The sequence below is a fragment of the Hesperophylax consimilis genome, chromosome 8 (assembly GCF_061612785.1).
Source record: "Hesperophylax consimilis isolate HC1 chromosome 8, BYU_Hcon_1.0, whole genome shotgun sequence".
In the NCBI taxonomy this organism is placed as follows: domain Eukaryota; kingdom Metazoa; phylum Arthropoda; class Insecta; order Trichoptera; family Limnephilidae; genus Hesperophylax; species Hesperophylax consimilis.
This window is the reverse complement of record NC_142843.1, coordinates 24,120,934-24,148,666: the sequence shown is the minus strand read 5'-3', so window position 1 is coordinate 24,148,666 and position 27,733 is coordinate 24,120,934. Positions and strand designations below refer to the sequence as shown.

The 27,733-nt window shown below is 35.1% G+C and overlaps 1 protein-coding gene across 2 annotated transcripts; it reads right to left on the bottom strand.

Moving 5' to 3' along the window:
* Positions 1 to 15: 15 nt before the first annotated feature.
* melt (ventricular zone expressed PH domain-containing protein melted) lies at positions 16 to 25,881 on the bottom strand. Of its 2 annotated transcripts, none has more exons than XM_089635073.1 (12): positions 25,378 to 25,881; positions 23,764 to 24,012; positions 19,849 to 20,038; positions 18,395 to 18,801; positions 15,117 to 15,277; positions 13,550 to 13,887; positions 6,030 to 6,361; positions 5,426 to 5,927; positions 5,062 to 5,201; positions 4,837 to 4,965; positions 4,489 to 4,752; positions 16 to 4,196 (listed from the first exon to the last, which is right to left on the bottom strand). In XM_089635073.1, the coding sequence occupies exons 1-12, from the start codon at positions 25,480 to 25,482 to the stop codon at positions 3,948 to 3,950; spliced, it is 3,066 nt and encodes a 1,021-aa protein (XP_089491199.1). In that variant the 5' UTR covers positions 25,483 to 25,881; the 3' UTR covers positions 16 to 3,947. The 2 variants fall into 2 exon arrangements, with proteins under 2 accessions (XP_089491199.1, XP_089491200.1); XM_089635074.1 differs by having other exon boundaries at positions 19,849 to 20,023.
* Between the last annotated feature and the right edge of the window lie 1,852 nt (positions 25,882 to 27,733).

The following is a 27,733-nucleotide window of genomic DNA, read 5'->3' as shown; positions in this document are numbered from 1 at the left end:
TTTGTGAAAACTTACTTTTTATTTGTGTTTCTTTAGGAATGCTAGAATTATATTGTTTAATAAATTCAGTGTGTAGGTAGCGAAATGGTGTTTAATTTTATAAATTAATGATAACTTTATCAACAACAAAAATAATTAAATACAACGATTAAGTATTATTTTAATCCTTAATATTTCTTTAACGCACATAATAAAGAAAACCAATTAATAAGGTAAAGAGAGCAAAAATAATATTTTTATTTTCTTTACTTAAAAAACTCAAAACTGGTATGTTATTATCAAATTTACATAGGTGATTTTATTATTGTTTATTATCCTAACCTAATTCTTGGAAAAAATAATACAAACTCATATGATGCAACTCTAAGGATGGATAAATGTGATTTTTTCCCCCAAAATAAAATCAATTATTATTTCTAACCTTCAATTATTTTGATCATAAGACTCCGTAATTTTACCCCAGTGTGATTTGGTATCACAACAATAATAATTATAAAAATGGATATTTGCTGAGAAAAAATATTTTTGGTTATGGTATTTAATAATATTATTTATGTATGTCATAATATTTTTAGACATCCAGCCTTATATGTACCCACATCTATTAAGTACAGACATATATTTTTTAATAAAACAAATATTGTAAATTAAGTACATATAACTTTTTTCTACACATACATAACAAAAAATATAATATGACTGAAGCATGAGTATAACATTCTTAGAACAACAATGTACAAACCTAGATAAAATAATCTAATATTTTGATATTATATATGAAAGTATAATTAAATGTTGAGCATTTTTGTGTCAGTCAATTACGGGGGAAGAATACAATATTTTATTTAAATAACCATTTGAATTATTAATTGCAAGAAGCCTCGGATATAATTTGACCGGTCGGGTGGCCGAGTTGACATAACGTTTACAACCAGGCGTAGTGTGTTAAATTCCTCGGCTGGCTAAGTCCTCCATCACAACACAAGCAACATTTTCCGCTTACTGTGGTGGTAGGAGGAGATTTTCAAATATTGTCAGGTTATTTCGTAACCCAGGAATGTTTGTTTTTCATTTAAAAAAAAAAAAAATTATAGTTACCATCACACAGATAATATTATCTCATGATAAATGACAGTGTTAAATTACGGCAGCTTTCAGATAACAGAGAAAACGATAATTCCATTTCACCAACATTTTTTGACATAGCTTTAGCTCAATGCCAAAAGAGATAAAAAAAAAATTGTACCTACTAATTGTGAATGCAATATTTTTCTTTACACATGGAATGCACAAATCAATATTATAAATGATGTCATACATATTTGGAAATCAAGTTTCAATTTGATTCCGCTGTCAATAGGTTGACCTACAAGCTACGCTATGCGGACGTCACTCTCCAAATATAAAATGTCTTTACTTTAAGTTAACGGCGAAGTGAAAATTACACTCAGCCAAGGGGGCGACAGATACATTTGAGACAAATTTAATCGGAGAGGATGTGTTAGAATAAAATGTCTAAAATTGATATCAAGAAAAACATTGGTTTAGTTTAATGAAAGAGGCATTTTCCACCGGACAGTGACTGGACAACCTATTGAACTTTCTGAAAAAGTCCTAATAGCGGGTTCAGATGTTTCGATTTTAGTTGATCAACTCGACACTAGAAAGACAAGTGTGAACCTTATTTCAACAAAGTTGATCAAGTTTTTAGTTACAAATCCGGTTGTTCAATAAAAGTTGACCAGCTAAAATTGAAACGTCTGGACCCACTATAAGGCTGGCTCTCGATATTTAAAAAGTAAATAAAAAACAACCCACAAAATAACTATATGTGAGGTTGTCTACTACAACGGAATTTCATATTATTTACAAATATATCATTTTAATTAGAGCAAGCTGAGGACAGGAATTTTTTAATTTTTTGGAAAATACCGAATGGAACCTAGTGAAAAGGTTGAAAATCTCACAGGCCGGCTAATAGCGTGTGAAGTCACGCGGCCATAGATATTACAGGCGCTGCAGTGTGCGTTGCTGCCATTTAAATTATACTAAATTGTGACTCATTATGTCATGGGAAGGTATACGTTTTTCCCAAAGATATTAGAAGAACGAGATATGCTATGTTGGCCGCCGGATCGTAGGCGGAGTACTACCTAATTAGGGTACTTTGGATACTATCGGGACGTGTACGCGCAGAAATCTGTTCTATGTATTAGTGCGGATACCTTAGCGTAAGCGTAGGTGTGCAGTAGTATTGGTGAACAAAACCGGCGACACTGGGCAAAACAATTCAACACAGTATGAACTGCTCATAGCACATCTCGTTCTTCTAATATCTTTGGTTTTTCCTAAGCTTGGAGATATAGAAAAACTAATTTTACTGTCATTATTAATTCTTTGATATATTTTAATTTTAAAAAATTAGGAGACAACCTCATTGTAGCATTGACATTAAGTACATAATTTAAGAATGAGCAGGTATTGGAATGTAATCAGTAAACGACACACATGCTTCAAAACAGACGCATTCAAACATCTCACTTAAAGTACAGGGTATCCGAGGGGGTTAAGTTTGCTAACTTCGGGAGGTGATTCTACATGATGGTACAAGTTAGAAAGATAAATAACTTTTTTCGAAATTCCAATGTTTATTGTACCATACAAAAATATTTCTCCATTGAAGAATATTTATTTTCCCATGCAAACAATTCAACTTCTTAACCTAAAAACTACCTTAAAACCTTGGAATTTCGAAAAAGTTATACATCTTTTTTACTTGTACTATTATGTAGAATCACCCCCCGAAGTTAGCACATTATATCCAGACACCCTGTGTTTATACACTGGAGAAAATATTATGCATATAAAATAGGAAAAATTAGCAAAAAAATGTCCCCAACTTTACATCAAATTTATCACTTTTTCTAATTTATCAAAACCTCTTTACTGGGAAAACACTATATTTTGTGGAATTATAACATTTCAGTCTTCAAAAATCCAAAAAAACCAAACTCCGCATGAAAACTTCTTATGCGAGTAAGTGAGTTTCACCTATAGTTTTATATATATATAGTTTTTTGCATGAGGAAGATTGGCCTAAACTGAGTTCAGTTAACAGTTAGACAAGCGTCATTACATTATCTTAGTAGGTACCTTAATGTATACATATCTGCTTATCCGAGATAAGCCTGTAGGCAGATTTGACTCGAAAATCGTTTGAGTTGGTGTATAAATACACATGTGTATACAAATAAAATGTATGTTAATAGTCCACATTTTAAATAAATGAGTTATTTCTTTTGAATGATGAAATACATATGTACATTGTGTAAAAGAAAAGTACTGAAATTAAAATCTTGTGATATAAAATTGATAAATAATCCTTACAATTAAACGATATGACACTTTTACTCGGCTTTCTTAAACCGTTCATTTTATGAATAAAAGATTAAGGTAGGAGATGTGTATAATTAAAATGGTATAAACATTCAATGGAAATTATTGTAAATAAACTATGCATTCCTTCGAAAACCGAGTTTCAATTAGATCATGAGAGATTAAATAAGTACATCATATGACTAAAGTATAATTAGGTAATAAAAAACTGGCAGCATAATAACATAATATGTTAATAAACTTCTTAAATAATTTATTTGAAATCCTGCCACCGAATATTATGTACACATACTATATCAACAAAAGATTAATTTAAATACATAAATAATGTTTGTTTGTACTCACCATTGAAGATGTCTTTTGGATGGTTCCATGACAAAACAGAACATTTTTGAAAAGTCTTGAAGATAAAGTAATGAAAAGTGATAAATCTAAGCTAACCTAACCTAGTTGACTTTATATCACATTTCAAAAGTGTTCTGTTTTTTCACTGTTCAGTTTTGTCAGGTTACCCTTTTGGATAGAGTATTTCAGTGATATAGTGGTGCAAATCAGATGTTCCTGAGAGTGATACCGCGGGCGGGGAGGCTGTTTGACTTGGCAGGGGCGTCCCGGGCCTGCGAGTGTGCCACCACGATGCTGAGGCACTGCACCCACTCCTCAGCATTCTTCCCATCTTTTGGCTTCAAGATTAGGGTTTGGTCTCCAGTGAAGATTTCAAAAGCTTTCGGAATGTTTCTGGCTCCTCGGGACACTTTCACAGAGCGGATCTGATTCACATCGATACTTTCTCCGCCGCTCTGAAAAAGTATACATTAAATTTAGTGAGTTGGTGGCAACAAGGAAATAGACTCTGGCTTTAAAACCCTGCAACGAGAGCACTAAATCAACAATAGACCCAAATGGGATTGTCAGAATACTCAAAGAAGAAGATAGGTATTTCTGTAAATACGTAATATGTACAGTCGAGCAAGTCGAGTAGGTACCAACTTACTCTCTTTTCAGCATAAATTATGTTTAGTGAAAAGGACTGTACTATTAATCTTAGGGTTTATAGCCGATTCAAAAAGAAATGATTAAGTTTCTATTTACCGATCCTTTACATGACAAATGAGCACCGGAAAGTGTAAAATATCGAGTGCGCCATCTGCGGAAAAGCCTCCAACGTCCTTTCTTTTCCTTCAACTGTCCCTCTATAACAGGCTGAGTGTTCCCATTGAGGAAGCCAACAGCCCTCTCTGGGTGGTTGCACAGGAAACATCCCCATTGCGCAGCCTCTCCGTCCCTTGCGGGGTTCAGCTCAAACACGTCGAAGAAACCCGATTGCCGCAGCTCATTCAGAAGGGTTTCTTGGTCCTTAAATATTAATTTTGAGTTTTAGATAGTAAAAACATAATTTGAAGATAAGATAAAGAAATAAGGAAGAATTAATAAAGTTACCTTGTCGCATGGGAATGCACTGGTCACCAAAGTGAGGAATGTTTTATTCTCACACTTCAAAATATCCCAGCAATGCTTAAGGCTGCTTACACTTGAGTCACGGCTGCTGAGAGCACTGGATGACCTGGCCTGTAATAGATATACATAAATTAAGCCATAACTAAGACATAGTTATTTTACAACACAATGCGATAACACTGCAAGCCTTATCAGACTTGAACATACCTGTAATGCAATAAACATAAGGTGAATCCAAATCCTGGGATTCCTTGTGCGCATTGTAAAGAAGGTTCTTGAATATAAACAATGTTGGCCCCTCGCCTGGCAAGCAAAATGTAATTTAGCCAACTTCTTCGCCCGTCGCTCTGCAAATATAAAATTATTATTATTTGAAAATAATAATATTTGAAAATCTCCTACTACCATCACAGTAGCTTGTGTCGTGATAGAGGACTTAGCCAGCCAAGGAATTGAACACACTATGCCTGGGTGGAACCCAGATGCGATGCCAACTCCGCCACTGACCGGTATTACACATATTATGCTATTACTAAAGTATTACGCACAATGTTTAAAAATGATTACAAACCTTCAATTGTGCATTTTGCAGGCGGAGGAATTCGCAATGAAACTTTGTCCATGTATAATTTGATCTTATCCAAATGTTTCTCACAGAAATGTTGGACAGTATCACGCATGGGATATGGCTCAAACACGCTTATTCTTTGTGAAGCTGCATTCGCATTGATCACTGTAACACTTGTATTGTTAGCTCTTCTGGATGTCACGGTGACAGGACCTGATATACTGATGGGATTACTGGCGCCAATGTTGATGGGACCAGATCCCATTGAGTGGCTCATAGAGCTTCCATTGGGATTTGATGAAAGTGAGCCATGCACTCCTGGATTGATTATGGATACTTGTCCCAGTGCCACGTTGGAATGCTGAATGGAGACTGAGGTTGATGGGGAAACAATGTGCAAAGGCGACGTGGAGATAGAATCTGAAGACTTTCCAAGGATAAGTGGGTTGATTGAGATCGATTGAATTTGTGATGAGGTTCCGAGTATCAGAGGTCCAGATGACACCTGGAAATTCATTAAATGTGTAAGCAAAAGAAAAAAATAAGCATTAAAATATAAACAAGACACACTTCATAGATAATTATGTATCACGATGGGGTGGCTTACAGCTGATCCTGTGCCGACACTTGTCCCCGTTGAACCCTGCCCAATGATGATTTGTCCAGAATGTTGAACAGCGTGTGATCTGGTGTTGCCGTGCCTGAGGATACGGGGAGGAGAGATGGTCGTGACGGTCACTCCGCCACTAGAAACCCCTGCCTTGTTGGACAACCCTCCCACTATGTTGCTGTTACTCCATTTGCTCTGAGTTTGGTTGGACGCAATGGTGCTGGCCGAATTGTTGGACGGGTTTGCTTGTTGAACCGTAGATTGGTTATTTATTTGTTGAGATGACGACAAGCGAGTCATACTCTTGTGTAATCCACCAACAGAACCACCTAAAAGATATATAAATTAATACATATTAGTAGACAAATAAAAAATCTTGATAGAGAACATAAATGGTATTACTGTGAATTATTTGTTATGCTGGTGAAAAGGTCTACAAATTTACTTAAACCTCATGAGCAAGTTTGGGAGGTAGATATTCTTCACAGGCAGCAAACACCCTTAGAGTATTTTTGGGAGATATATCTCCCAGCCTGAGACGGTCTCAAAAAAGTTATGCTATCTCATTTTGTAGGTATTACGGTTAGATATATGATTCACACCATGTTAGAAACAGAAAATACGCGCTTTAGAGCGAATAACATAAGTTTATAGACAAAAGATAAATTTGAAAAATATTTGTCAAGGTTTGCAATTTTTATATAAATATTTTACAAATGTTTAAAACAAAAAAATAAGTGATAATAACTTTTATAATACGTTTGTCTCATTAAATATATTTTTTAAATTCTTGTGGAAAGTGGTAATGACAGTTTACACGATAAAAACAATTGGTAAACATTGATGTATTATATTTAGATGAGACATAAAGCGAAAAAATTGGTTTAACCGCTTATCGCATTCTAATAGTGGAACACGTTGCAACGAGATATTATTATGCAATAGCGCCTCTAATTGCATAGCTCTGTATTAGTAAACAACTTTATCTATGTTTGCGTTCAAAACAATGAATAATTCTATCATTTGCTTTCAAAAATAGTATTTTATTTTGAAATATGTCAAAAAAATGGCTAATTTAACTAGAATTAAACGTAATGCAAAAATAGTTTCCGTGAGATCTGCATTCTGACAGATCACATAAGCGAATTAATTACATTGCAAAATGTTAGATGCTTTAGGGGTTAAAAGTCAAATGGGAAAAAAGATAAGAGGGATTAAAATTAATATTAAATTCAGGGTCTTAATTAAAAACAAAAGTAATCAACCACCAACATTAAAAGTAAGCAATGAATGATAATATGTATGTTGAAAAGGTAAATACCAAAGGGAATCATAGTAGAAATGGCTGGAAGTCCTGCATAATTCTAATGAATAGAACACTAGCAAATGCAACAGAAGCCTTTTAAATTAAGAGTATACATATACACGGTGTACGGAAACTCGTAGTACAAGCGGGAAACTGGAGAATCTACACCACATGGGGAACCCAAAAAAACATAAAGTTTTTTGATTTGAGCATTTTCAAAAAAAAAAAAAAAAAAACAAAAAAAATATATTTTTCGGCTATTTTAGGGTTAAAGTTTTTTCTGGTGTTTAGGGTTGAATAACAGATGTTTTAACCCTGCAGAGCAGAAATATTTTATGATTACACCGGGTTAAATGAAGGGTGATTTCAAAATAATGCTTCAAATCCGAGTTTCTTCATTTGTTTTACTTTCAAATAGTTTTAATTAGTTGGGTACTTTGATCTTCAGTAATAATTTATAAGAATTTGAAAAAAAAAAAAAAAAATCAACTTCAAACTCGATTTACTCGATAACGAAAGCTCATATAAAAAAAAATATACTACAAAATCGACTCCAAATGTGATGTAGATTCACCAGTTTCCCGCTTGTACTACGAGTTTCCGGACACCCTGTATATATCATACATGTCCAGAATTATACAAGCATTTTCAATAAAAATCATATTGAAATTAATAAAATATTTCGTTTTTACCACTTTTATTGTTTATTACCAACATGTTTTGCACTCTCCCCAATAAAGACTCCATTGAAATGCTTGGAGTTACTACGGCTCAAGTATCGGGGATCCATAGAAGCCCGAGTAAATCAGGCCTCCAAGAAGTTGGGCGTCTTGTACAGGGCTAGGAGATTCTTCAACAGTGACCAGCTGCTGACCCTGTACAAGTCTCAAGTCCGTCCAACTATTGGAAGCCACCTTTGGGCTGGTGCCCCAAAATACTTAACTCTTTGCACGCGGCCGTATCAACTGTTGTTACGGCAAAAAGTCTATACTCACACGCGGCTGTATCAACAGTTGATACGGAAACTTTGACGGCCGATATTCCAGTGCTCTTTCGTCATAAATGTATTTTTCGCTCACTTGGACATTTGAAGAACTATCACGATGCTGACATCTACAAGAATATCTTAAAAATAAAATTGTATTTCATAAAAAAAGATCGATAATCAAGTGCGCCTCTTCGCGCCTTTTAGTCCTTTAGTTTACATTTTTGTCAACGGATGGCGTTAGTACTAGTATGTCATTCAGAACTTTTCATAACTAAAAATGATATGTGATCATGGTGTCCCACTTGTGTCTACCAACGCAGTGGCATAAGTACACACACGCCGAGAGTGGTTTATTTATGACGCCGAGTGAATGGCGGGACCACATTTAAAAGATACGGTACGTCTTTGTATAAAATTTTATGTTTTTGTTTTTATAAACATCTAAGAGTGTTGACACACGAGGATTTGTTTTCATACTGTGGAGAATAATCTGTTCTGTCTATATAGTCCAATAAATCATGCCAGAATGCTATAATTTGACATTTGATTGCGTGCATAGGTATTTGAAAATATGTACCGCGTACGGGTATAGATAAAACGGAGCCAATTAACGCGTTCAAAAGGTTAATAAACCTGCTTGAATCTGTGCAAAGGAGAGCGATCCGTCTGATTGACAATCCGTTGTTAACAGACCGATTGCCTTCTCTAATGCATAGACGCAATGTAGGCATGCTGTGTCTGTTCTACAGGTATTTCAATGGAGCCTGCTCCAAGGAGCTAGCAGCATTGATTCCTGATGCACCGGTGCACGTGCGCGAAACTCGACAGACACGAGCTGAACACCCGTTCACGATTGACGTTGGCTTCATGAGAACGGGACGTTTTTACGACTCGTTTTTGTGTAAGTCGGCTCGTATGTGGAACGAGCTACCGGCATCTGTTTTTCCTCCCTCCTATAATCCGAGCCTCTTCAAGGCCCGCATCAACAAATCCCTTCCTACAGCCCCTACCTTATTCCGCCTCACAACGCCGCCCAACCGGGTGGTGACATAGTTCCCCTGTCTGTACACTGCACAGGCAGGGACGCTCTTGTGAGGTGTCACATAAAAAAAAAAATTAAAAAAATGTTTCATGAGCAACGCTCACTTCTTCAGGGTTTTTAATAATACTCTCAGTATTATTAAAAACCCTGAAGAAGTGAGCGTTGCTCATGAAACATGTTGGTAATAAACAATAAAAGTGGTAAAAACGAAGTATTTTATTAATTTCAATTAAAATGGTGCCACAAAATAAGTTTGCTGTGTTAGAAGAAAAAATCATATTTACGTAAAATTGAAAGAACACTCTGACTCTGAAATCTTCAGATACCGTGTCACCGACATATAAAAGATCTTTAATTCAATTAACTCTATCAAATAATATGCCATATGTAATTAGTAAAGAGAATTACATACTGATATATGTAGTAACAGATCCTGAAACATATCTAAAGAAACATCTATCTCTTCGCCCGGAACCACCAGACGAGGAAATGATCGCCGCCAAGGAACTGCCTTAGTATTAACGTTGTCCCCCCTCCACTGTTCACCGGATGGAATTTGAACTTTCAATGGCCGAAACCTACAGCCAATCAGAGCAAAGGAGCATAATTACGAGTTCAAAATAACCATTTCTGATAACGTCGGACAAAATTACGGGAAACTGGTCGTAATTATGACCGGGAAATAAATATCAACATCAAAAAAGACTATATGCTAAAATAATAACCTGAAAAATTACACCTAACTGTATTTTTTGCATTTTGAAAAAATTTTCAATCCAAAAATGTCAAGCATCAAAGATATGTAAAACTGTATATTTTATCATAAAATAAATAAACGAGATTTAGGGTGATGGTTTAGGTGAGTCGAACTGACCTAGTTAGAGGTATTGCCCCATAAAGTTGCATCCTCCTTGGCCGGCCAACAGCTGAGAGGAAAAATACCTAACTAATTCACTTCCCATGACAGGGGAGGTTCCCGTCAGTGAAGACCCGACTCGAGTTTACCCTATAAATACAGAGCCACATTCAATGTCAAGTCAGTTCAATATCTACCTCTAAAGAAGAAACAACTCATCTGAAAAACAAAAACCAAAACCAAGTGTTCAAGTAACCTATTTGAGTGTTTTATTGAATACTTCACTCCATTTTTCACCACACTTCCCGAGGCTGATTTTGTGACAAGTTGTGTCTAGCCCCTTATCGTATACAGTATCTGTACAGACTTATAACTGTCTCATACACATATGTATTGTCGTTTGCTGTGAATTTAAGAGAAAGAGAATATAACTAATGAAAATAATAACAAGAATATCATAAAGAACATTTGGTAAATATATATAAAATAGGGACATGCTTAACACTTTATAGGAGTTGGACAATAATGCGAAGCAAATATTTCAGTTTCAGGAAATGAAATGCATTTTAATCATTATTTCAATAAAATTAAAATAGTTGGCGGTCATTGTTATTGGTGTGAAAGTTTTTTTTAATCTTATTTAACGCTAAATATGATCGTAAAATAGATTCCAAGTTTGGGTATATTTAACCCTTCAGTACATTCATCACATTTCTTCAGTTTGCAATGTTTTCTGTGTATTTCAAATACGCTATATATGTACTTTTATCTTATTTTTTAATTTTCCATAAAAAGAAATACTGTTTTAGAAATAAGATAAAATTATTTTTCAAGTGTAAGCATTTAAAATAAAAGTAACTGTTTCTAACTAATAAAATTTTAATATCAAAATATGAATTATTCATTTTGTCTAATTTTAGGATTTTGTTAATGGATTCCAGTAAACTGGAAAGAATTATTATTTCTCTTTCTAACATCAAAAAAAAATGTATTTTCGCATGATAAAATATGGACGCTCGGTCATATATGACCCTCAAACGCTGGAGGGGTTAAGAACTAAAAAAATTAATAACTGACCTAAAAAACTATTTTTAAATTATTATATACATATGAGGTGTATTAAAACAAAGACAGCAATCTCCACCATTGGTCTAAAATGAGTAAGATATGACAATGGATAGAGAAACAAATATGTATACTATTGACAAGTGCAAAGGTTTCGGAGCAAAATGACATATTGTATTTAGTTAGTTCTGCAACAACAACGGCAATCTCCTTTAGGTTACAGAAAAAAAAATAACTCAAAAATTTACCAATTAATTACAATAAAATATAAACAGAGTGTAACTTATGAAAACACTTATTTACAAAAATTATATTAATTGTAAGGAGAATATATGACGCAAAAGTGAATGGTAGCAAAAGTCAGGGACTTCCTAGGAAGACATGGCATGATCAAGTGAATCAGATACTTGAGTCGGGCCATGTCAAGAGTCAAAATAATAGAAGAGTATGTATGAGACTATGTGAATGAGGCAAGGAGTGTGTGCTAAACCGGGTCATTTGGCGGTCCGTCCTCTCTGCCTACTTCTGCGGAGAAACAGCGTGATGGTTAGTTAGTTAGTTAAGTGTGGGAAAAGTACAAAAAAACATTTATTGCATTTTATTCAAAATGAACAGAAGTGAAGAATGCGGTCATTTATATAAAACGCCCTATATGTAATAGCGTGAAGAAAAGACGTTAATTATCTGTTTTTTTTTAACGAAATAGATAAATTCATTATTTTCCATTTCTGGAAACCGAAATACTTACTTCTCATTATTATCAAACTATTTAATACAAAGTGTTTTCAATATAAAAAGTGTATATTAACCACTCAGAACATTAGAACGTCAAAAGACGTAAATATGATAATAGCGGTCAAGACATTAGAACGTCTTTTCACGTAAACGCGCGAGATTTTACAAAAATCGATTTATTTTCATCACTAGTATACGGATTGCCATGATTTAAAAAACAGAGTATCGATAATGAATAACGCTACGCATCTGTATTCAAGAATATCTATGGAACGTAGAAGTGCATTATCTAAGCCGATTGGATCTGTCATCTTGTTCGTTCATAATTTATTGCGTTTCTAAATAATTTATTAAAAATATTTTAGTTTGGACGGTTAATATTTTGAGGTGACTAATAGTTTTTAATTATATTTCTTCAATATATAAAGTGTTATATCTTTATGATACTCAGAAAAAAGTACATTTTTCACGGCTTTGAAATAATGGTCAGCGATTTTTACATATTTTTGACGTTTTCATAAAATGTATATTTAGAAACGCAAATATTTACGTATAACAACACAATACGATAGTGAATTTATAATCTTTCCAAAACATTTTTTAGAATGAGGCTACGTTTCAGAACGTGAGTTATGAAGCTTTTAGCAAAACTCGTAAATAACACAAAAATTTTCACGTTTTGACAGTTCTCAAAGGAACACACAGTAAATAAAAGTCTTTGTCTGAGAGGTTAAGAGTGTCCCTATTTTCTGTATATTTACTGAACATTCATGTTTTAGGCTGATTTTAGTGTCACGCTCACCGTCAGCGCTCATAGATCAGCGCGTAGTTCGTCAGCGCTGAGGCTCAACGTGGCTCGTTTCAGTATCGTACTGACCGCCTTACTGTACAGTCGAAGACCAAAATGCGGAGTGTATTAGTTATTGCTGCTTTGTACTACCTATCCCAAAAAAATAAAAATAGGCGACGACGAAGACTCCATGTTCATCCATATTAGATTATTTCTGTAGAGTGGATCGGATGCATCCCACAATTTCTTCCTCAGGCGAACCTCATCGATAACTCGACCTGTATCCACTTCGCGATTCGCCATGACTGTACATGCGATGACGTCTGCTCCGCTCGACACTAGAACGCTCACTGAAAGCAGAGGCACTCGTGCGATCGTCAGCGCCGACAGCTACACGGCGCCGACGCGCGACGCGTACGGCCGCATAGCCATCAGCGTTGACCACCTTGCGCGCTGATAGCTACGCGTCATTCAAAAACGCTTCCTAGAAGTTCATATATCTCGACCATCAGCGCCGACGGTGCGCGTGCGGTCGGCGTGACACTAAAATCAGCCTTACAAATACGAAAAATTGGCATACAATACATAATATAATAAGAAACAAAAAGTTTGAAATATGTAATTAATAATGCAGGAAAACCAACCTGAGATATAAACAGAATATGAAGAAGATACTATGGATAGCGGGAAGGAATGGCCTGATATGAGAGGACACAGTACAATGCATGATCAAACCTGCAATATTAAGCCTCGTCATACTTCTGTGTGTGTTAGACGAAGTGTGCAGTCTTCCTGTGCTCCGCGAGTCCCCGAGTTTGGCTCTACGGGTGTAACCGACGAGGGGGACGGTGGGAGGGCTGTTCTGCACCGGACTGGTGATGGGTGGAGTCGGCTGGCTGGACTGAACGGATGGAGTGAGTTGGGCAGGCTGTGGAGGTAACATCGGAGTAGGACTGACCACCGGACTAGCAACGGGAGGCGGGATATTATTAACTCCACCAAGCTTGACAATGGTGACACCGCCAGACGTCTGATTCACCTGGTTGCTCTGAACTGGTGGTGTTGGAATATTGCTGGAAAAAGTCAATAAATTATAAAATATTATAATTCAATCAAAAACAAAAGACCTTTCCTTAGCGTCGTCTAAAATGAAGCATAGTGTGCCATGACAAGCCACCAAGCTAGCGAACTACTAATAAGTCACGCACTGCGCATGGCAAAAGATGTGACCTTTTGCTTGCCTTCTAACTATACAATTAATATTTTGCAGAAAGCTACATTATGATATTAAATATTTTATTATAAAAAAAACCTATTTAATAGTATACTTGATGGCAGTCATAGAATACAGAACAAACAGAGGAAGTACCTCAATAATACAAAGAGAAAATGCATTGCATAGTTGCACTCTTCTCTTACCATCGCACATAACAGAGACTAGAATATTTTCATCGCCTACATTCTTTTTTTAAAATTACATTGTCAAATTCCAATCGTCTTTCCAGTATTACGTGTGACGCCATTGTTGATAGACCATTCCTTTCGAACTGTTAGTCGGCTAATTGTAAAATATTAGCTTAAAAACCCAAACAAAAATACCCAAGTTGCGTTATGATTAATTTTGTTTACTACCTTCCATTTTCATAGGTATGTATAACATGTTTGTGATGTAAGTGAACTCTTCAGGTTTCTAAGCGGTACCCGTAGCAGCGAAAAGAAAGGTGCTGCGAAAAAATTTTTAACATTGAATTTAACTCGATGGATGAAGCAGTGCCCACAACATTAAATATCGTTATAATTATATTTATTAGGTTACGGAGTAATAAAATAAATAAAAAATACATATTATGAAAAATAATGATTATTATTATTCATAAAATGATTATTAACAAAATTGATTATTTTTTCCTAGGCTTGCCAGTAAAATTATCTTACTTAAATAAAATATTGTTCACACAAAAATGTGTTTTATTTAAATGGAATAGGTTATGATAAATAAGAAATAATTGTTGTTGCCCCCAAATGTCAAGCCACTGAACAATAACCAACGGTCTGGCATTGCCGCCATCTTGGCAGCCATTTTTGTGCTACTGTTTGGACAGATTTTTTTATTGGTATGCCAAGTCCTCTCTTATAGTATTTATTTTATTGGGTCATTGGTCTAGCTATACAATTAATATTTTGTAGAAAGCTAACACTTTTCAGTATGATATTACATATTTCACTAAACAAACTATATATTATTGATGCCAACCAAATTTCGCTTTGACTCAAGCTTAATATTAACAATAACAATTCTTACTTGTTATTGCGGTGACGAACTCCATGCAACACTTTGTCCGTGAATAAAGCCGGATAAGCACTACACAGGGCTGTGGCCTCCTTTAGTAGAGCTGCGTGACAAGATCGCTCGGAACCAGCCAATTGGTCGAGAACAAAGTTTAGGGCTTCCTGCGCTCGGTCCTGATACATTAAAAAAATTCACCACCTTTAAGAACACAATTATAGTAACAAAAATGATAATCAAGAGCTTTGGAAGAACCATAGTTTGTCACAAAATTAATATCATCTTTCGGCAAGCAATACCACGTAAGCAATATGAAACAAATTGTTCAAGACAGAAAAAAAACCAAGATACACACGTTGCATTGTCCTTGAAAGCAGTGTTACATACTGTCCTAAAAACTAACATTTTACCAAAATATAGTACTTTTCATGTAAAAAGGTAAATTGGTCCGCCGTGTGCGACCAGCATTATTATTTATCCCGCGCCCCCTGCCGATTTCGCTGTCAGTGTCGAATTTGAATGCAAAGTATTTGCTGTGCTTTTTATATAGTTAGTGTTTGACTTTTAAAACTTGATTGTTGTAATCAAAAAAAAATTGTAATAATAATACTAAGGACGAGTTGTTTCAAAGAATTTGAACAACTCATCAAGTTTCAAAGTTGATTTTCTAGTTCTGAGAAGGTTCTATTCAAGTTCTGTTATTATTTCAGTTTTGTGAAGCGCCTGGCCAGTAATGATATAATAATAGAACTTGAATAAAACCTTCCCAGAACTTGAAATCAACTTTGAAATTTGATGAATTGTTCAAATTCCGTGAAACAACCCGTCCTAAGTGTTTTATTATTTTATTTTTATTGTAATAAATAGATAATGATATCCTCACTGGGATCTCTCGTGCTGAGGATTTCATTTACATATTATTAAAATTTAGTAGTATATATAATACAGGGTGTCCGGGGGTAAAGTGCAGTAACTTCGTGGGGGGATTCTACATGATCGTAGGAGTAAAAAAGATAAATAACTTTTTCCGAAATTCCAATTTTTTCTTTTTCATACAAAAAGACATACCTGCTAAAAAGCCATAGTGTAGGTGCAAACTTACCCGATAAATTCGCAAGTGTGAACGTGGCAACGTTGCATATTGTGAGTGGCGCGTATCCATGGAAACCGATATTGTGAGTGGCGCGTACCCATGGAAACCGCATGTGAATTGTAAACAATAACAACACAGAGTTCGCCGTATGTTTTGATATTTTACCAAATTCAAAAAGAGAACTGCACTAAAATCACGTTACACTTTTTATTATAAAAAATATTAATAACTCATTGAACACTTAACTAATTTCATCGCTTTTTACTAATTTAAAATATTTTCAAAATGTCCACCTTCTGCTTGTAGGCAAGTATGTAAACGTACAGTAATATTATTTATAATTCGTACATTGTGGCGTATTTCATCTGCGGCTTCGTGAATACGTAACCGGAGATCTTCGACGTTATTTACTTCTTTGGCGTAAACTCGATAAAACTCGATGTTTAAGGAAAACACGCACCGAATAAAGATGTACTTTTTAGTAAGACTTAAACACTAGATAAAGACACCAAATTAACAAGTTTTTATTTAAATGAGACTTTTAACACTAGATAAATTAAAATTTCAAAGTTTTTTACTCCGCGCGTCAAATTATGTGACATTCAAAGCACAGACGTTTGCTTACTGAATTACAATAGCGGGGGGTGCAGGAAGGGGCGCGGGATGTAGATTTGGCAACGACGAAAAAAATAATGCCGTCTAGGCACGTCGGAGAAATTTTTCGTTATTAGCTTAAAAGTACATCTAAAAGTTGGAATTTCAGAAAAAGTTATTTATCTTTTTTACTCCTACGATCACGTAGAATCACCTCCCGAAGTTACTGCACTTTACCACCGGACACCCTGTATAAAGTAATTATAAATATATTAAATAGTGTTTTTTCTGAAATAATTATAAATATTTTACATGATGTTTCTTTTGTTGTTTAGTTTTTATGTATTGTGACTTTATCTAGTATGTATTTATTCTGTAGTGTGACTTTATCTAATATTTTCGATGCATGCAGGGAATATGCACGTTGTTTTCCAAATCGAAATAACTACATTTCGTTATTTTAGTGCAGTTCTCCTTATGAATTTGGCTTCAAAACATACGATTTTCTAGCACATTGTCAAACTTTCGGTCTTACGTTATTGTTTACATGCGGGTTTCATGGATACGGGCCAATCACAAATATGATGAACACTCTGAGAAAATTATTATGAATCAAATGGTATTAATATATTTATCACTTTTGGAAAAATTGTTTCTTTGCGGAATTGTATGCCAAACAACATTTTACGAATTGATTTTACAAGGATACAATGGTTCAAGGTTGTTCACACAGTATTTGTTTTTTTTTAACAATACTACCTGTCTGAGATGAGAAATATATTCTCGTGTTTGAGATGTGGAGTAGCGCGATTACAGTTCTAATTTAAGTGTATAATATAATATATATAATGTTAAGGAACCTAAACGAAATTATAAGGCATGCAGAAAGCAATGTATTGATAAATTATTGTAAAAGAAATATAAACTAATATTAACAAAAACTAGGTTAAATAGGTTACATTGGTAACTATTAAACCTAGTTTTTGTTTCATCACTTTTAATGACTCTTTATCAAATTTATCACTATTATTTATTTATATCACTTTTTAAAGGTGTGTTGAATTTTCATTTTGATGAAATATCATGGAACCATCAATTACATACCAGTTAATACCAGGCTCTGTGGGATCTTGTCTTATTTTTTAAATGTTAAATGGATATTTCAAAGCTCCGTAGCCCATGGTGGAAATTAAATTGTGCACTGAAAAATTCCATATTATTCAAAAGCTGTGCAAAAACTCCAGAGCTCAAAGTCTGGAATTTTTACTGCTTCTGCTCATAGATCTTCCTCAAGTTAACCGCTACGCGTATATACGTATGCTTGAAGACGTATGTTTTCATTTACGTATGCCACGCACACTTGTTATCTCATACACATCAGGAGCGCGACGAAAAGGTCAAGTAGATAATATAAAATGTAATAGTAATAATAATTTTTTGCAACCGGTAGTTAACCGCTACGCTTATATACGTATGCTTGAAGACGTATGTTTTCATTTACGTATGCCACGCACACTTGTTATCTCATACACATCAGGAGCTCGACGAAAAGGTCAAGTAGATAATATAAAATGTAATAGTAATAATAATTTTTTGCAACCGGTACCTTATTTAATTTTCCGACTTGAGCCAGGATCTGCGCTATCAGGATGACATGGTGCGGTGTGGCATGCGGCGGGGTGGCAGCACGGTGCAGCGTGGCCAGGTGCTCCACCAACAGGGAGGGCTTTCTCTGAGACACGCACAGCACCACCTTCAGCACCCCCACGCACACACACCCTGATACGTTGTTATTGGCCGTGTTGGGACAAAGGTACGCGAGTAGCTGGGAAATACTGGCCTCCAGAACCGACGGATCATTCTTAGCCATTAGCTCAAACAGTCCGAGGAGGGCCAGCTTCTCTTGCTGGTCCGTGTGCGGGAGCAATGAGACTAGAGCCATGGCATGGCCGTTCAGGGGGCCCGGAGACACCTCATACAGCTGCGATAACACTCGGCACAGGGGGTAGTTTCCTGCAAATATTACATTATTTTAGTTAAATATTTCATAAGGTACGATAACACTCGGCACAGGGAGTCATTCCTTACAAATATTACATTATTCCATACGTTTCTTGAAAAATTTGGTAAATCTTTTCAAATCTTCCGCATTCTCATCTGATCTCACAATGACCTCCATCATTAACCTTTACAATACTGGCCGTTTCAACTGAATCTATCCCATGTGTTTTTACACATTGTACGTGTTTTAGAGAAAAATTCTGCATGCAGGATAGCCGCTTATGGATCAGGTTAAATAACCACATGAGTTATCACGTTTATAATTGAAAAGCGAGTCGAGCGACCGTGATTTCTGAGCGTTTGATTTGGAAATTTCTCGCCCACATTAAAAAAATCATACCTCATACATAATTTTAATATTGAGACATATAAACTGATTATAATGCTATCTATATACCAATTTAATCCACCTATATTTTACAGTTCGTCACATATTTTTAATATTTATAAAAAAATAATTCATTAATTATAAACTTTATAAACGCGCGAATTCTCTGTGTTAGTTCCTTTGAAATTGCAGTGCGAGGTACTTATTCGGGTCAACATCGGATATTTTTTTATTTCTATATGTTGTCTATAAACTACTTGATAATCATAGATACAAATATATATTAGAAGACTCAATTTTTAATCCTTAACAGCTGTTGAAAGTTTTGTATGAAAAATATTTTATGGTATTTGGGTTCGCAAACTGTCAAAATCGAATGCACTAAATATTCAATATACATATTTACCACAAAGAACTGGTATTGCATTAGAAATATACATTCACTGTCTACAATTATCACTTAGAATAATTTGGATTGTTGCTGTATTTAGTTCAATAAATCGTTTTACACAGATGTAATAATGATAATAATAATGTATGAGGCGGAGTCCATGATGTCCATGATGTATACCTGAGATGATGGAAAATCCATGAGAGGCCATGATGTATACCTGAGATGATGGAGAGTCCATGATGCTTACCTGAGATGATGGAGAGTCCATGATGTTTACCTGAGATGATGGAGTCCATGATCTGTTGCACGTGTGGCTGAAGCAGCGAAGCGTGGTGGATGGCGGCGAGGGAGAGGTAGCGCGCCATGTTGCGTGACAGCTCCTTGTTGCCCTTGTGAAGGAATTTTACAGCCACGGGCAGAGCAGCTTCCATCACCGCCTTCTTGCTGTAATTCTGGTTGTCGGATGCCTACAAAATAAGGCAAGGCTTAGCTAAAATACAAGCAGAGTGCATGAGATGAAAAGCAAAATACTGCATGAGTACAGCAACAAGCCAGTAAAAGGTGAGTAGGTACTAGGTTTGGTTACACCTTTATAAAATTCAGATGAAAAATTGACAAATTTTACTTTTGAAAACGTTTTGAGCAACCTTTTTTTTGTTGTTAGAATAAGGAATTCCAGTATTTTTTTTAATTATTTATTTATTTTGTAAGAAACAAACAGCTTTTATATAATATACAATGATAGATATAAATATACAAGTTAACTGAAGTCAAGCCACAGAAGTTTCTTATGTTAAAGTTCATTGGAAATGAAGTTTTAATATCTTAAAATTAATTTGGTGTTAAAGGAAGGGGAGAGGAAGAGGAAAATAGGAAGAGGATAGGAGATGCTCCCGATACATTCCATACTCTCATATTAATAATCGATCGTACGCATTACTTCATATCAATATTTCTTTAGGTTATTACCAAAAATATCAATGCTGTAAAATTTTGTATTATATTATGCACATAACGAGGAATTGGGGAATTTTTTCAAAAAAAATTTTTTCAAGGAAAATAAATCAGATTGTCGGGTTGATCTAGACCAAGGCTGCCCAACCCCAGGCCCGCGGGCCACAATGTGGCCCGCGAACGAATTATAAGTGGCCCGCGTGAAACATTTTCAAAAAACCCGCCAATCCGCCAATTTGAAAAAGTGTCGCGGGCCCGCGGTAAAACAAACAATGCAGCTTGCGCGCGGTCACCAGTGTTGCCAACGACGGCGATTTATCGCTATTTAGGCTACTCAGGACGAGAATCAGCGACGAAAAAATCTAACCTGTTGAACTTACTTTTGAAACAAAAATACACCGGTTTTCGACATAATATCTTTTGCGTCGAAATGGAATCCTGTAGCCACCCCCCCCCCATGGAATTCGAAAAATTGCTGTGGGGTATCACATATGATGTTCGGGTGTGCGGAAATTTTTCCTCAGCGAAGTTCCGTAACAACCCCCCCCCCATGGATTTTAAATATTTTGTTGGGGAGCACTTATTTAGATTTTTTTTTTGTGGGGAATTATCTTTCATAGAAATTCTCTAACAACCCCCCCCCTCATGGAAATAGGAACCGTCAGGTATTCAGTGGCCCGCCAGTGATTCAAAATCGTCAATTTTGCCCAACTGCTAAAAAGGTTGGGCAGCCTTGATCTAGATGGAATATGAAGATTTATTAAATTGGTAAGTTCTGGTGAGTCCAGACCATTATTTAGGATTAAACAATAAGATTTGATCAAAAATTAGACATTGTGTTTGGAGGGAGTTAAAATTATGAAATTTAATGGATTCGGTATAATTTGAGAAGTGTAAGTTTAGTTTATAATTAATGTGTTTGAAATTTTTTTTTTGAATTCTTTCTATTCCTTCGATATGGGCTTGGTATAAAGGAATACAGATCGGTGTACAGTGTTCCAGGTGAGGCGAATATATGAGGTGTAAAGGGAATATAGAGTGTTTATATTGTGGAAAGGTTTTGCTATGCGAATTATAAATCCCAGCATTTTATTGGCTTTGTTAATGATGTCATCAGTGTGTTGGATAAAGTTTAATTTAACATCCAGTGTTACCCCAAGGTCTCTGATATATTTTTCTTCATTGATGTGTCTGCCGTTTAGTGTGTATACAAAGGATATTTGATTATTATTACGTGTAAATGTTAATTTATTGAATTTTGCGATGTTAATAACAAGTTTGTTTAATTCGCAATAGATAAAAAGACGATTGAGGTCCTCTTGAAGTTTAATGCAGTCGTTGATTGATTTAATAGCTAAGTATATTTTTTTATCATCTGCATATGCTAGGTAATTAGCATGTAAAAAAACATTTGTGAATATTGTATATATATAACATTAAATAATAATGGGCCTAAATGAGAACCTTGAGGTACACCGGAGGGCACAGAGAAGAAGCTGGACTTTGTTCCCTCAACTAAGACACTTTGAAGTCTACTCCAAAGGTATGAAGTGAGCCACCGGAGTAAGTCACCATGGATGCCTAATTGTTTTAATTTTTGAATTAGAATGAAATGGTTTACCTTATCGAAGGCCTTAGAGTAATCAGTGTAGATTACATCTACTTGGTTTCTATTGTCCATATTGCACATTAAATATTCTGTAAAATTTACCAAGTTTGTTAGTACTGATCTTTTTTGAAGAAATCCGTGTTGTTGGTTTTGTATATTACGAACAATTGTTATGTAAATTTGATCGTAGACAATGCGCTCAAAAAGTTTACTAAATACCGTGAGTATTGAGATTGGGCGGTAATTTTCAATGTTAATTTTTTACCCTGTTTTATGAATGGGGATTATAATAGCTTCTTTAAACTTTGTGGGAAATGCTCATCTTCTAACTTAAATACCTGTATATATTTTTTTTTTCACTAATGTCAATATCACATATAAAATAATTTTCAAAGCCCGCCAAAATGATTGAAATCTGACAGGGGACACGTGATGACATATGTACCTCGCTTTTGTCGATTAACAGTAAGGTTACTCCCACTCGGGTCGGTATGAAAACAAAAAACAACAATGTAAATAATTTGCAAGATTTCCAAAAAACGTGAATTCTTTTGAATTTCTAAACCGCATTAGAGACCTGTGTGCGAGTATACACAGCGCAACAGGGATCGTTTTTTTTTTCAATGTTAACTCCACACGAGAGGCACCGATTCTTCAGGCATAATTTGTCATCTTTGGGGATGCTGTGAAACTGGTATATCAATTTTTTCATAGGGCCCCAACATAAACATTGAGAACACAGGACGCAGAAAAAAATATTTCACATGTTTGTGAAAGTAAAAAATGTTGCTTGTGCAATGATGGAGGACTTAGCTAGCAGTGGTGCGAAATCGCGACACCTGGGCGGGAATCCGACGCATTTGTACACTCGGCTACTAGCCGATTAAGCTGATAAGATTTTAAAGGTTTCTGATTTAAACAATACTAAAATAGTTCCGTTTAAGAAATAACTTAAAATATTTCGTCTAAATATTATTTGAATACTGACTCTTCGAAAAATAAAAATTGAAAGCATTTGTTGGTTTGCGCTTCGACCTAGAAAATTTTTCGCCAGTGGCGCTTTTTTCATGTCTTTCTGAATGTAATAATTACCCACACCACATATCTACCCTAAAGGGATACGATGGTAAAAAAATAATTTAAAGCGCTTCTTAAGGCTTTGTCGGAATTATAACGAATTTTCCACTCCCTTTCTCCATGTCACATATTCATTGGGAATATCGTAGTTCAGGGCAGGGCTCTGAGATCATTGAGAAATTGGGACTAACGTAGGGAATTTTCAAGTCTTTTTTGTTTCTACATATTTAAAAAAATATACATTTTACTTTTATTTGCCAATTATTATACCATTCCAAATGCAAAATAATATTTTGGGCCCCTTCATGGCTTAAACGGGCTTGTTCATAACCCCGAGCAACGCCGGATACACGTCAGCTTTTATATAAATATTTCTATTTTATTCTGACTACTTCTTTATTACTCCCCTGTAGCCTCTATAAAAACAATTAAGCTGCCCCCCCCCCCCTACTTGGAAGCTGGCGAGCCCCCTGGTACTGTATATCCATTTTTAAGAATTAGGAGTTTTCCACAAAACGTCAAAATCAATTAGCAATGAATTCATATTTTTACCAGGAATATGCAGGAGATAACGTCAGCGGCTATTTTAGCATGAGGAGGATCTTCATCCTTGTGTTCGGGCTGCAGATTGTGGTGCAAGCAGGATTCCAGCAGAGCCACCAGCGCGGTGCAATGCTTCTCCACGCTGCCTGTCTCCCGAATGCAAGAAGTAACTCTCGTGACACATATTTCCACAACAGACTGGTTATTGTCATTCTGGCAGTAATCAGGTTGTGAAGCTATGTCTGTTATCTGGTTTATCTATAAAGAAAAGCAAACAACACATTGTCAATGATTTTGTACAACTGTAAGATTCAATTGCTTACAGTTAAAGATTGATGATTGTCAAGAACCAGGATGAGTGATCCCTTTGACACTGGTTTAGCTGGGAGATACATATGCCCTACATTCAGAGATGTGCAAAATGGGTACCCAAAACCATTTGAAATGCAAAATGGAAATGGGTCAAAAATTTTCCATTTGAAAATGCAAAATGGTTTTTAGAAATGCATTTCAAATGCAAAATGCAAAATACCTATTTTCAAAATGCATTGAAAATGCAAAATGGTTTCTCAGGTCAAACAATTAAAATGATTAAAGAATTTTTAAACAATTTTGTAATTTAATAATGGACATCAATGTAGAACAAACATATTACATGATGGTAAATCCAAAAACACCACGACTACAGATTATGAAACCACAAAAAATTTGCGCGGGACTAATGTTGCCAACGTAAAAACATAGAAACTGCTATCTAACATTTAATATTACAGCGTCATGGCCCCATGTTCAGTATTTGAATCAGTATGTTTTGTAATGGGATCACTCAATTGCCAGGGCTCAAAATGATGTGTGGAGATAGTAGGAAGAATGTTGCAAAAAAGCATTTAAAATGGAAAATGCATTGAGAAATGCATTTAAAATGCAAAATGCAAAATGGTTTTTAGAAAAGCATTTAAAATGCAAAATGGAAAATACCCATTTTGCATTTTGCATTTCCATTTGAAATGGATTTATTTGAAATAAAGCACATCTCTGCCTACATTGAACATGGTTGACATGTTCCGTCATTATATCACTTGTTAATATTATTGAAAAGACATTCACGCACAATATCCTCAGAGATGAAATAGGCCTGTGGGTTAATCTTTAAAACATGTTGAATTGAATGCTCATTTTTTTTATTTAAGTATATTCTAAAAAGAAATATATTATTTGATTATCCTATTAATAACCCACGGGCATTATGTCATGATTTTAGATTTGATGGCGCATTTAAAAATATTTATATAATTGTGTTTGATTCAGATCAGTTCACATTGTTTGAAGAGTGTGGTATCTTTTTATCTGTAATCAGTGGGCATATTCAGCAAACCCATAAGTTTTATCTAATCAACAAGCAGGCATTATTGTGCAGTGGGTACAAATAATTGACTTTGACATTCATTTTAATGATTTAAATAATTTAAAAAATGTTTTATTTTAAATTGCTTAAGCCATTAAAATTATTTTTTGTGTGTTTCTGAATATGTCATAGGAAATCCGAAATAAAATGGTAAAAATATAAGTGTCAATGCACCTCCACAACAGATGATCTAATAAATAATGACAGCGAGTACTCACCACTTCAGTCAGGTCATTTACTATCGATGAATCTGATACTGAGAACATGTCACCCGCCCGGGATAAGTCCCGGTTCCCCAGAACTTGAGTAAAAAGTTCATGCATTTTGACAAATATCTATTTACCAACTCGTATGGAAAATATTCATAAAATGATTGGCGAATTGTGCTGAATAGCGGAATAATAAATCATCCTGTCGTATCATAACATTTCAAAAGATGTAGTATCGGCTCAGGTACATGTATATATGCCCGCTTAATAATAAAACTTTGCTTTGATTATCACAAGTTATACAACTACTATCGGTTATAATAAATAAAATGAATTTGCGATAGAATATTTTTATTGCTTTCAAACATTGAACATCAATGCTTTCAAATCTGTATTTTATCACACTTTTGCAGGTTCCCCACATGCCACATCGCACGCGATCATTCTGCTTTCACTTACAACACTACTGTTATTATTGTCTATCTCTATCTCGCGAACAATTTTACCTATATTATCTTTCACGCACCTGAATCTCAAGTGACGTACGAAGTAAACAAATCAAAAGCTAGCGGCACAAGCGGAACAACCTGTAGCTCATAAAGATTGGTTCGCGTTCGCACGGTCCACAGAAGTATTTAACCCATTTTACCTACGAACGGGACTAAAAAAAATACCTCATTCACCTAAAGATGTCGATTGCATTCTCGTCCACTCACAAAATTTGATTCGATATTATTTCATCGTACCTTCTTTCAATGAAGTTTTTATCAAGTTTTTAGTTATAACTAGGGTTGCCACCTCTCCGGGTTTGACCCGGAATCTACGGGTTTGCATGGTGCATGTCCGGGCTACGGGTTTAACATCGATATCTCCGGGTCAGACTGGGCGGTGGCAGCGAAGCGACAAACAACCATCACGGCTCACGGCGCGGAGCGCGTAACTGTCTGACTGAGTAATGCATGATGAATTTTACGGTGCCAAAATAATGAGAAACATTAAGGACGGGTTGTTTCGAAGAATTTGAACAATTCATCAAATTTCAACGTTCATTTACGGGTTCTGTGAAAGTCCTATTCAAATTCTGTTATTATATCATTATAGGCTAGTTGCTTGACAGAACTGAAATAAAAACAGAACTTAAAAATATCTTTCACAGAACTTGAAAATTAACTTTGAAATTTGAAGAATTGTTCAATTTCTCCTAAACAACCCGTCCTAAGTTTTTGAGGCCTTCTGATCAGGATCAATAAAAAAAGAAGCCAATCAGGTTTATAGGAGAACTCTTGAATACATACAGAAATATTATGATTTTATGGATTCTGTATTCAAAATATTTTCCAAATTCGATCTAACAAGTGCAGTAAGTTACAAAGATACTGTGGAACCTGTCGAATCACTTGGTTTGAGAAATGTCGACGAAGATAAACTTTATGACGAGACCCGAAAATTAAACCAAGTATTTTCTCAGTTCGTACAATCTAGTGATCCAACATTGCCTGTTGATTTACGATGGGTTCAGTTATTCAAAGTCACCTCAACCTTCACCTAACTGCCAAAAATAATTGGAAAAAAATTTCAATCCCTATAAGCAATGTATTTGTCGAACGCGATTTTTTTCTTTAATGGGAAATTTGTGGACAGACGAGTGAAAACTGCTTGTCAGTGGATATGGTGAAGGCAGAGTTAATTGTGAAGATTAATTACAATATGAATTGCCAAGAATTTTTGAAGTTTTTGAAGAAACCTTTAAGTGTCAAGCTGGTCCAAGTCAGCTTAGCACTAGCTAGGTCATTTATATTTAAAAAAAACATTATCAATGGTATTTTACCATGACATTTTGCCTAAATTAAATAAATCATACTAAAAAAAGTTTTATATTAATAAAAAAAACTATATTTCTAAAATCTCCGGGTCTACTGTTTTTGAAAGGTGGCAGCCCTAGTTATAACCCAAAATGAAAAATTTAAAAAAATAACACTTGGTTTCAAATTAATTACCTACTGCAAGAAACAATTACTTATTTCCGGGGAAATGGTAAAGATGCATTCAAGTTCCATTTTATCTCAATCGCGTACTAAGTTGATTTTTCTGAGAAATTCTTTCAATAAACCAAACAAATAAATGTACTTTCATCTCCCCGATTTTTTTTTTTTTTTTTAGTATTAATTAAGTTGAAATCAAATAATGTTATTTATACATTAAAGTATTATGCGTGCAGCGGAATTTGGCAACTTTACCAAATTGTTTATCCGAATTTTGTAAATGATTTCGATTCCCTTCAGTATCTTTTAATATTGTAATGCTATATCTCTCAAAATAGTATTACATGCACCTAATTCGATTATGCTTGGAATCCATTTTCTAA